The following is a 12,421-nucleotide window of genomic DNA, read 5'->3' on the forward strand; positions in this document are numbered from 1 at the left end:
TGGCCAGATATGATTAATGTGATTTGCAAAGGTTTGGCTACACTGGTGTTTCGTGATTTAGTGTCTCTTGTGCGAGGGGAATCACCACTAATGGATTATTCTTTTAAAGTGATTGTGATACTATACCCCATTTGAAATTATCAACCTTGGTCACCTGTTGTATGTGATTAACACTGTTAAGTACAACCTCAAGACTACTTCAATGGGTCCTGTGGTTTCACTGTGCATCTTGCACAACAGTAAGCAAAGTACATTGCTAATGATAGTAATCCCCCATAATAGTACAGTGTGCACAAAATACAATGTTAATAACAATCACATAATACACATTATCTTATATTTAGTTAGTGATATGACACTGGTACAGAAATAAATATAATAATGTATATACTCACAGCACAAACTAGAAACACTTGCGATGGATGACAGATGGGCCAGACTCATCATAGTCTCCTTTATAAATAAATGATGATGGATAAGTTCTCAGTGAAGCAAAACTTGAAGCAGATGCCCATGCTGCATGCTGTCGTTTCGGTTGAGCAATAACGTTTACTGTCATGGTGGACGGTGCCAGTTTGGTAATCTCTTTCTGCAACCTGTCAGCAATACCTGGGAACAAGGTATTTCCCCCAGCCAGGACAATGTTGGCAAACAGGTCCTTGTGAATCTCATCACTGGATTTCATAATAGATTCATAGCACAGCTCATGAATACCAAGTGAACTTATTCCTATAAGTGATGGGTTAAACAAGACCTCAGGACACTGGAATCTCTCCTTGTCAATTGTAATATGTTCTCCATTGGGACACTCATACGATTTGGGGTTGTTATTGGAATCAGTTGAAGTAGCTATGTAGCATAGTTTTTCCTTAATTTCACTCACTTCTTGATACTTAAGGGAACAATTTGGATATCGATCATGTAAAAGTTTTTCAAGATAGGTTGTTAAATTACGCCCAGCTACATCTAGTTGTGTGTTCGGGTAAGATACCAAGGGATAGCCCTCATAAATAGGAACAACATGAGACACGGCATCCCCAGACTTGACCACAACACCAGTTGTACGAGCTGACGCATACAAAGAAAGCACATCTCGGTTGCCAATTGTCATTCCTGGTACTCTGAAGGTTTCAAACATAATCTGGGCCATCTTTTCTCGCTGAAGTTTAACATTGCCTGAACACTCTGAGTCTGTCAACATTACTGGGTGGTCTTCAGATGACACATGAAGTTCATTGCAGAAAATATAATGCCATATCTAAAATGATAACAAGTCAACATCGAAGTATGGCTAATTATTTCACAGCTTACCTTTTCCATATTGTCCCAGTTATGAATGATTCCATGGTCAATGGGGTACCTCAAGTTAAGGATATCATGTTTCGTCTGAGCCTCATGGCCTATGTAACAATCTACTGATCCCTGCAAGTGAGGTGTGCCCACAACAGATGGGAAGACAATTTTTGGATTGATGTCACCATCATAGCCAGCCCTGATCTGATATGAGCCATGATCCACAATAACAGCTCTAGCTTCATCCAAGTCTACACTACCAATCTATACCACAATGAAATGATTTTCATTACATTTATGGCGTGTATACCATACATAAATTCTGGTTGTACAAACAATACTGAGTAGAAAAATACTATTTACAGCAAAACGACTTGACAAAATGCTATAAATGGAACAGTCACTTGCACTGTTTGGATAATTGAGGGTTCTGAGATTCTGTAACTAGTTGGGTTTGATTTGTGTATGTACATGACATGGATCACTTAGAGTCGAAGAACACAAATGTACTTACTTCTTTCTTCCGTCCCCTTAGCTTTATAGGACGGCGTTGATTATCATCAAGTGGACTGGAGTCTATGAACGAAGGAAGTATTATCACTGTAAATTCACAGGCATTCTACTTTACACAGTACTTTATTTCACAAGCCCAAATATTAAATCAGGAGCTTAATGAGGTATAGAATGGACATGATTCACACATCATAAAGATTACATTGTAAAAGGATGAAGTCAGAAAATTTTAGAAGGTAAGGCAAGCCTGACTGCTTAAAGTAGATTAGAGTATCTCAATCTTCGGCAATACTAATTCAGATTCAATTTTTACTGAGGCAGCTGCCTCACTGGTAGCTATGTAACTGATTAGTGCAATGAAAATGGTGACTATGGTAATAAATTTGATGACATTGATCAAGCTTTCATTCTATATACAGTCACGAGGACATAATAAGACTTTTGTGTTACCAAGTTTTAGTAACCTGCAGTATAGATTTAGCAGTAGTGGGTCTAGATGGGTTCCTTCAGATCGACCTGAAATGCTTTCAACAAGTTGCTATGATTTTTAAAATATAAAAAGGAATTTTCTCCTGACTGACTGAGTAACTATCTGTAGTTTAACCAAAACCCTCAGCTTGGTAGCAGTTTAACTAGCTCAGTATAGTTACAGTAATAATTTATCATGGCAAACAAGTAACAACCTGTTATATTTCAGTCATATGCATGCAATGATATCAACTAATCCCCCTTCATCACAATAATCAAGATACTCTATTAAAGCAGTCAAGTAACTACTCTAATAGGACTCCTTTTGCCCTATGGTTAGACAGCACAGTGTGATTATACTCTAAAAGTAGCCTAAAATCCAACCTTAGAGCATCCAAAATCTCTAAATTTTCTGGGGACATGTCCCTGGATTGCTTCATATTTTTTGTAAGCATTTACAACAATATTTTCAGAAACCTCGACCCCTTTTACAAATCTGCCACTGTAATGGTAGCACCACTTATTAGCATACCTGACTCTTTCGTTTCACTTTCAGTTACCTATGAATAGAAAACTAATAACATTACAGTGTATTGCTTATACCTACTTTGTAAGATATCTGTAAAATGGATTTATTGTGAGGTGAACAGTTGCTCTGCCCCTAATGGTGCTACATTATATGCACTACAATACACTGCTTGTCAGCATCACTGTGAATGTGACACTGAGTCACATGTGTTTATCATGCTCAGTCAGAATGGATGACTCACAGGATGTTTGTAGTAACTGGCATAGTATTAATTGCATACCTCTGTGTAGACCTATTACACTGGATTAAAGGAATCTACCCTCATTTCTTAACAGTGGTTTAGATTGGATCACATTGTCTTATACTGTGCTAGCTACTGCTTCTATGCACACTAGCTGATGTTATTGATCTTGGTAAGTAGTCATGCTGTATCTTGCATAATAATTCTAAATAAAATTTTGCCTACAACTGGATCGAGCTGTAGGTTGACCCGTAGGTTGATGTACGTGCCCGATTCAGTTTCTGGCATGCAATACGCAGGACCACAGATCTCATGGACCCAGGCACCAGTGTATCAATCGGCAAGGGGGTAGCGGCACGCTCTAGCAGTCTGACGCTTCATGCAGACTGCAGTGCTTGCCAACACTGAGTAGAGTACAGGCCCAGTAGCTAAAAAAACTATTTTTTACAACTAGCCCAAACCTGAGACTGGGTGGGGGTAGTACATATAAACAAAATTTTCTTTGTGTTTGAATTACATATTTTGTATTTTGTGTTCTATATTGTCACGATTGTTGTGTAGCAAAATGTCAGTGAAGGGAATAATTGAAGGGATTTCAGGGGAGTGTGGGAGCATATTTACCTAATTGAAACATAATTGTGGTGAAATTGAATCTGGAAACAATTTGAGATATAAGTGACTGAGATCTGGAACTAGGAAATAGCAAACAAACTAAGTACAAGTCAATTCTTTATTGTTTTAAAAGATTTTAAGGCAATTTTTATATCAATAGTGAACTGTGAAAATGACCATAACCATAAGTTACAATTTTAAATTAGTGGACCATAAGTGGAAAATTTTTGACAATGGCAATCTCAAGACTGGATCTTGAGGTACTTTTGTCAAATCCCTGTAAACATGCGCAGCACATGTACGTAATTTTTGACTTTATTCTTTTCTGTGGTGCAGCTTGCTATTTAGTCTGACTTTTACAACTAACCAAAAGTCATTTACAACTAGTTTTTTGGCCACAACTAGCCCCTTTTTTTAGCCCCTGAGTACAGCAGATGTACAGCCTTAATATCTGTAATATCCCTGTTGTTCACCTTATTATCTGAAACGGTATTATTGCTTCCGTCATGCTGTGCAGCGTCCTTTGTTGCCATTAACCTCACACTCCTCCGGTCCAGCGACTCACTCAGTCGTCCGCTTAGACTGAGAAATATTAAATAGGCGCCTATTATTGGGCGTGTACCATATCACGTGCACATTACATCTGCAGATTTCTAAGCTGTGGAACTACTCCCTGTCCCTGTAAATGCAAAGGCACTTGTACCCGACCCGACTCAATATATTTCTATAATCAGCTGCAGTTTGCAAAGTAGCATGTCTCTAGCCTATGATCTAGGAAGCTATGTTACTGAAATTAGTTTCTGACCTATTCCACTGATATGCTAAAGTAGTTATACAAGCCGAGTAAAGCCTGGCCTGTTGAGGTAGATGCTGGACTTGGCTATATTGGGATTATTGGCCAACAAACAATACTATACCTACTGGCACTTAAAACTTAGGCTATATCTATAGCTAGTTCACAGTAACTTCCTGAAGGATACTCAGTATTTTCTTGACAGTTTAGCTCATGAATTTTTTTCCCAGCTTACTTTGGCCCCTTTTCTGTTACACCTTTTCAGCTATAAGTCTAAGTCCTTGAAATTAGGTAATCCTAAGGCTGCAGCATATGATTGCTGTCAGACCTTCAAGCGTTAATAACAATAACAATGGCATGCAGTACCCAGAAATATGGCTGTTGTGAAAGTGACACTACTTCATCAAATAGAAACTATAAATCCCCATAACAAAAATTATAAGGAATCTATAAATGATGCATCACGTACACACAAATAAGCACTTAATTTTGTCCACAGCATTGCGGCTTTTAAAACATAATAAAATATATAATTCAGCAGTGAACAACTGCTGCAATAATTAATCCATAGCACTTTCATGCACTAGATGCACTTGTGATGGACAATGGTTGGACCATTCTCATCATAGTCTTGTTTGCTGATACACATTTGAGGAAAGTGTGATGAACAACCCAACAATGAACCACCTAGCCATGTGAACTGTTTCCGTGCTGGAGGAGCAATGATCTTGATCTTTGCTGTAGATGGTGCCAGTTTGGTAAGTTCTTCATGCAACCTATCAACTATTCCTGGGAACATAGTATTCCCTCCTGACACCAAAATATTAGCATATGGATCTCCTCATCACATTTCATAATAGCCTGATAGCAAAGTTCATGAATACCAGGAGAATTAATGCCTATAAGAGATGGATTAAACAAGACCTCAGGACACTGCCATTGTTCCTTCTCAATAGTGACATATTGTCTGTCAGGACATTCATATGACTTGGGGGTGTTAGTAGAATCAGTTGATGTAGCAACATAGCAAAGACGTTCCTTTATGTCAGATACTACATTAGGGTTAATGGGATAGTTAGGATAACGTTCTTGCAAAATTTTTTGAAGATGGTTGTTTATATCACGTCCACCTAAATCTAGTTACATACATGCATGAGGGATGTAGTGACTGTTATACACAGGAATGATGTGTGATACTGTGTGCCCAGAATTGATAGCAATTCCAGTTTCTAAACTCCACCCCCGCAAAGACAAGGGATCCTCACAGGCTACATACATTGCTGGAATTTTGAATGTTTCAAACATAATCTGAGTCATCTTTTCTCTGTGAGGCTTGGGGTTGTTTGGAGGCTCTGTCAATAGCACCGGATACTACATGAATTTATTATGAAAAATATGATGCCAGATCTAAAAAAAATTATATTGTTTATATATTATGTAATTATTTCTCTTACCGTTTGCATGTCATCCCAATTTTGAACAATCTCATGATCAATGGGATGAGTTAGTTCGAGATCAAGACCATTTTTATATTTATACTCAGCTTCATCACCTACAAATTTCTTTGCTTCCATTGATTCCTGTGCATGAGGCGTTCCTACTATATACAGAAGGAAAGACAGATGTGGGATGATCACCAGCAGCAAAACCAGCTTTAATATGATATGATCCATTCTTCACAACAACAATGACATCATCATCATCATCATCATCATCATCATTATCAGAGCCTTGACAGTCAGTCTGTGTGTGTACAACATAAAAATACTGAACCAAAAATTAAAAAAGTGTATAGCTAGCTGTACAAAACCAAACAAACTAGTATATTAAAATTTAATAATGAAGTAGGGATCCAAGTGATAAAAAATTAAACAAGAGATGAATGATGGTATTACAGCATAACTGGGTGGGAAAATGCATTGAACAAATAATTATATGCTATAATATGCCAATCTAGCCACCGAGCTATGCTGTAATATCATCATTCATCTCTTGCTTCACTACTTTTTATCACTTGGATCCCTACTTCATTTTGAGTTAATTATTATAATTTTATATACTACTAGTAACTTTAGTTTTTTTAACCAAAACATCTCATATGTTTGGTTAAGTTGTAGCATAGTGAAATTATAAGTAAATTACTGTACTAAAAGCAATCTACAGTGTTCCCTTGATTATCCGAACCTCTATTATCCAAACACACTCGATTATCCAAACAGTAGATATGACTGCTGTATTAGAGTATTTTGTCTAAGGTGCATGTTCTATTAGAGTATTTAAATCAATGGGCTTTGATTATCTACACATGCCTTGGTCACAAGGGGGTCAGATCATTGAGGGAGCACCGTATTAAAGTGATAAAATTAAATTACGAAAAGGCCACATGTGAACTTGAGAAGTTTGCGAAGATTTTACTATACTTTGTTCTTGGCAAAATGTACTGGCATATATGTCCAATACATTTCTATTGAAAAAAGCTATTAAAACTATAAAACAACTATTAAAAGTGAAATTCATTATTGTGTACCACCTACCTTGTGTCTGTTTAGTAGCTTTCTGGGTGTGATATGTCTAGAGCAACTCTTTGCAAGCACAATGATGCCAATTCATGGAAATTTTGGTGCCTCAAACTGGCCTCAACCAATGCAGTGTACCAAATTCTTCCACACCTTTTATATTGGGTATCTTGGGGCTATGTAGTGAATGGCATAATGACCCATGACACACGTGATAGATGACTCAGATTCCGGATTTGGAAAGAGCAGAGAATGGTAATTAAATGAGCTATAGCTAGAAGGAAATCAGAGGAAATTTAAGCACATCATTTTGAGGTTGAAAATTACTTTCTTGTTCTTTGGTGAATTAAATGGCAAACATTTGGAATATACCCATTAACCCCCACTACATTAGTGTTATACTGAAATAAAAACATTGTGAATTAGCTCTACAGGTTAGTTTGTGAATTTAGGTTTCACAATGTTTCATCTCCATATATAATTATATTATAACGGAGGTGCTAATGCATCCCTACTATCTTAGAAACCAATTCTCAATATTCTAGTAGTCCATAGTTAGGGTCTGGGTTCAGCTTTAGCTAGTAGTGTTTGGATTAGATCACTATATATTTAGCAGCTGGCATAGTGGTTAGGATAATGAAAAGTGATGAAATTGGGCTCAGAAACCTCTACATTGTTTTTCTTTTTTTAAAAGTAAAGTCACAAAAGGCATACCCTGAAATTTACAGCACTTCTGCTAACGTCCATTTTTCCTCAAATGAATTTTATATGCACATTTGTTGGTTGTGTCATGCCATAGATCCTGTTGCCTAACCAGTTATCTCATATGATCATATCATGTCAAATCGAGATACGTACCCTAACCAGCTATGGTATCATGATACACACACTTGACAGTTGAGTTGAGGTCACCAAAATGGTAACCCACAGATATAGCATTGAACACTCACTAGTTGAGTCACTATGAAACGTTTTCTTTATCTCAGTTTGGGTAAAGGTAAGTTTATACTAATTTCACAATGCTTCATGCCTGTGGGTACCCTTGCACGTATATGTTGATAACCACAATTGGTTCCACAGATAGTAGCGCACCCTCTACTAAGGAATCATTTCTCACAATTGGTAGTCCAAAGTCAGGGTTAGGGTTTGGGTTCAGAATATAGGCTAAATCACTATTTCCATATTATCTTGCATTAAAGTACATCTACTCCATGTACACTGAGTTTTGGAATGATTTGGACACTTTTATAATTATACCTGTGCGTTATAATCACATATGATTTCTGCACAGTACACAATACAATAATAATAGTCTAAAATTCAGTGTTCTGATAGCTGGTAGCGGTGGTACAGTGGTTAGGGCTCTGATGCATTACGAAAAGTCCTGGGATGGAGCTCAGAAATCTCACATTTTATTTTCATTTTTATTACCAAGTTTTAAGCTAAAGTCACAAAAGGCATCAAATGTTGTGAAATTAGTGCTACTTGGTAGGTAAAGGATACCCTAGGCTGCGAACGATACACCACACATTTAAGAAATCTACTGAGTTGACTACAGGGGCATAGCCAGGATTTTTAGAAGGGGAATTCCAACAGCAGTATTGAGTTACCAGAAGCTAGGGGTACAGCCCCCAGCTGCTGAGAGACTTTCATGAATCAAAACTCAGCCAAATTGCTATATTTTATGCAAGAAGTACATTAACTATAGTGCATATAAGTACCCCTGGTAGTACTAGATAAAGCTACCTAGAGGAAACAGACAGGACACATATAGTAATCTGCAAGTGATAGTTATCTCACTGGTATAGGAGCCATGAATCCACTGATACAAATGATACAATCAAAACAGTACAACTGCAAATATGCGTAGCATGGGTTCATTTTGCATAACACAAGTTATAAATTACTAGACTTTAAACACTGCACACCAAAGCTATATAGCAGTTTAAGGTCATGCATTTAATGTTAGAATGCCTGAAAAACTTCACTAATGAAGTCCTTAACATATGGATATTTACATGCATGTTCTATTAGAGTATACGTGACTGTTTTATTAGAGCATATCGATCTTTTTAACAAGTTTTGAAGAGGGCTCATGTTCCCTCTGTAAATCCTTCCCTGTGAGAGATGAATGCAAGCCGAGTTAATCAATTGTTGTGCTGTGCCCTCGGCTGTACGTGCCATAGGTAGTATAGTATGACTATACTATCTATCATAGGCGGCGGAAAGGGGGGCTAGGGGGCTTAGCCCCCCCTCAGAATGATATCACACCGAAATTGTCTTTCTTGGAGTGGGGCTGAAAACTTTGATAAAGATCGCCGTCGAGATACTCTAATAAAGCAGTCACTCTAATAAAGTGGTCAGCCAGTGTGTAGTGAGCTATGTAAGGATTTTTACGTATAGTTTATCAGCTAGAAATGGTAGCTGGTGAGGTGGAAAGCTCTTGTCAGTTGGTTGTGACCTTTTTTTTTGGGTCTCACCTTACCAAACTATAGAAATAAGTCTGGGTCACCCCAGCCCCCCTCATATCAACTACTTCCTCCGCCGCTGCTATCTATGGCTGTGCCATACACTATATTACTCACTCATTTTGTTCTACCACACTAAATGGTGTGTTAGGGTATTATAATTACTGTAAACTCAGAAGTCTAAATTTTACCGTGGCAGGGGGGTTCTTGAACCCCCCTCCCTACGCCCCTGGACTATCGTCGAAATCTCAGGCAAGACACATGTCATACCAGTACACTGCTTTCTGCAGTAATGTTCAAGGTCGGATGTCACAGTAGACGTGACTTTGCATCACCCATCGTCACTACTGTTTTACGCCGAGTTGGAAGAGGTATAATAAAATTTGTTACGCGTTTATTTCTAGGCGCAGGCACAGTAACTAGATTATTAAATCACCTGCATGCTATTTTCCCATCATCATATGATGCACAGGCATCTCATAATTATTTACAATTGACAACTAAGGAAGAACAAGAAAATGTCTACCATCTTCACTGTTCAATTCAATTCAATTATTAGCTTTATAGTGCAATGTTACAGGTGTACATGGTTGTACAACAATAGAAGTGAGTTTGTATACAATTGCACTAAAGGTAATCTGGTAAGTACCAGATCCCATAATTTAAATTAAGTACTTATCATTACTTATATAATTACAATTAGCTGCTAAATGAATCAAAGTTAGGTGGCTTGGGATGTTTGGAGCAGATGCTACAAGGACATGTAAAATGGAAACTATGCTGGTTGTCTGGATCGAAGTTTCTTGTAAAATGCTGCCATAGGATTTTAGTTAGTTGAAATTTAATGGTAACAAAGGGTTGAGTTAGGTCAATTACTGGTAAGCTGTTGAAGGTTCGAGGAAGTCTGTTGAAGTAGAAGTTTTTTGTTGATTAGATGATGTATAAATATGTTCAAGTTTGTTACTGGAAGAAGACCTAGTAGAATGATGACAGAATTTGATGAAGGTCTGGATGTTGAAATGATCAGATGGATTTTGAATTGATTTTATGAAAAACAGAATGTCACACTGGTCATAAATATACATTAATGGTAGTAGGTTGAGCTTGATAAGGCGAGTTTTATAATCAGAAACATAATCGTTGAGGATGTATTTGGTAGCTCGGCGCTGTATTCTTTCAAGAGCAGAGATATCTTGGATAAGGTAGGGATGCCACAATGGGGAACAATACAGAAGCTGAGACCTTACTAGTGCTATGTACAGAGTTCTTTTAGTTGTAGTGTTAATAGAATGGCTGAATGTACGTCTAAGCAATCCTAGGGTTCGATAAGCTTTGGATGAAATGTGGTGATAGTGGTTTCTCCAGGACAGGTCAGTAGATAGAATGATACCAAGGTCACGATGGGTGTTACTAGATATTATTGAGGAATCGTCAATGTTGTAAGAAGTTGGGAACTTTGTATTAAAGGAGAGGTGAATAGCTAGCTATCTGAACTGATGAACAGCTGTACCAGAAGAGCTCATGCCCAAATATTGACATTCCGTATGTTTCATTGTCAATGAGAAAACAAGTCATGCTGTTTAAGCAGGAAATTCTGTATTTTACACCTCAACTAAACACTTTTTGACCACAAGTGCTCCATACAGTGCATGCTTTCCTGTGCTATCAGAGCACCACACATTATTAATGACATTGAACACACACATGCAGTTTCAGCTACATGCAGTTTATGCTTGTGTCAGTTTCCTGGCTTCCAAGAATGGTCATGTAGCTAGGGTTTCCGACAAGCAACTCCAGCCTGGCTAAATTGTTAAAAAGTTTATGGTCATGGTCTGCCAGTGGGACAACCTATAGGGTGTATTTTAAGTAATAACTCCAATGCATAAACTGTTGAAGGGCATCACTTAAGGTGGCGATAAAGCAATGACGCGCACAAGAAGCCATAGCAAATACATATGACGTAACATATCATATACTACGTAATTTGTGGTAAATCAGGCGGGGGCTAATTCGGCGCAGAACCATAATAAACTTACCAAGCGTAAAAACAGCCACGAATAACAGGTGAGTTGTTAGCAAAAACAACAAGCAGCTGCTGTTACACATTTCAGGTGGAATGTAACTCACCTTTACAACAAATTGACAACCTTGACAACGTGAAAACAAGCGCTACTAATAATTATTATTTGTTTCGACTCACCTTACAGCCTGTTACAAACATTATCTTTTCTCTGTAGACACGGGTTGAACAGCCACGAAACCTCGTATGAATGGTAAGCAATAGTGTCTGAATAATTCTACGTATCGGTATATCATATGTCCATTCTATGGCTTCTTCGCTTGGTGCGAACGGTGAAACAAGGCTATCATCTGCTTTTAAACGCCATATATTTCGACTTGTAAATCGCTTCCACTTATTGATACGTAGGATGATTCTTGTAATAGTATGCTTTCATCATGTGAAGTATTGGAGCTAAAACTTGAGGTTATTGAGAGATAACGCGTCTTCTGTGGTCCACTAAGTACCACCGATTTCTTGGTTTGAGAGCAGTTCTACGCTTTATACTCTCTACGAATGATAGATTCCTGTATGCATAGTTTATGTGTATGCAAAATTAAGTACTAGCTTTCAATATGTCTTAAATTGAGACCATGTTGAGACACAGCAGATTGTTGTCAAGAATGCGCGTTATTACTTTAGCGCCACCTTAAGCGTATTTACAAACCCTGTAATAATATAGTGGCAAGTCTAGAGCCGCATGTGACACTGGACATAACCAGTGACATATAATTTATAGCAACTCCACTGCTATATATTAACATTTTCATAGTCCATAAAATAAAGGTTGTTTTAAGGTAAAAATTAGGGAGTTGGATACCTGGCAGCAGTGCATGGTTAGAAATGTATTTTTAGCGATTGCACATTTACCTCCTATAAACATGTTTGTTTTTACTGTATGAGATCACAGAAAAAAAATTGATACATTT

General features: G+C 37.6%; 2 protein-coding genes across 2 annotated transcripts; both read right to left on the reverse strand.

Annotated features, from left to right (window-relative positions):
* Nucleotides 1-284: 284 nt before the first annotated feature.
* Nucleotides 285-4,264, reverse strand: LOC136250412 (uncharacterized). The gene is made up of 5 exons (XM_066042618.1): nucleotides 4,130-4,264; nucleotides 2,807-2,834; nucleotides 1,808-1,869; nucleotides 1,312-1,557; nucleotides 285-1,258 (listed from the first exon to the last, which is right to left on the reverse strand). The coding sequence occupies exons 1-5, from the start codon at nucleotides 4,187-4,189 to the stop codon at nucleotides 404-406; spliced, it is 1,251 nt and encodes a 416-aa protein (XP_065898690.1). The 5' UTR covers nucleotides 4,190-4,264; the 3' UTR covers nucleotides 285-403.
* A 653-nt stretch (nucleotides 4,265-4,917) lies between these two features.
* LOC136248430 (actin-6-like) lies at nucleotides 4,918-7,712 on the reverse strand. The gene is given in 5 exon segments (XM_066040212.1): nucleotides 4,918-5,283; nucleotides 5,286-5,856; nucleotides 5,904-6,053; nucleotides 6,055-6,192; nucleotides 7,680-7,712. Coding segments are annotated over 5 exon segments (1,143 nt in total). The 3' UTR covers nucleotides 4,918-5,032.
* Between the last annotated feature and the right edge of the window lie 4,709 nt (nucleotides 7,713-12,421).

The sequence above is a fragment of the Dysidea avara genome, chromosome 3 (genome assembly GCF_963678975.1).
Source record: "Dysidea avara chromosome 3, odDysAvar1.4, whole genome shotgun sequence".
NCBI classification, from domain to species: Eukaryota; Metazoa; Porifera; class Demospongiae; order Dictyoceratida; family Dysideidae; genus Dysidea; species Dysidea avara.

Bases quoted from the DNA above. Each gene is read 5' to 3' on its own strand.
- LOC136250412 (XM_066042618.1), bottom strand. From the start codon at position 4,189: ATGGCAACAAAGGACGCTGCACAGCATGACGGAAGCAATAATACCGTT. The intron at 1,870-2,806 runs GTATGCTAATAA...CTTCGTTCATAG, and splicing joins AAGTGAAACGAAAGAGTCAG to ACTCCAGTCCACTTGATGAT. The intron at 1,259-1,311 runs GTAAGCTGTGAA...TTATCATTTTAG, and splicing joins ACTGGGACAATATGGAAAAG to ATATGGCATTATATTTTCTG.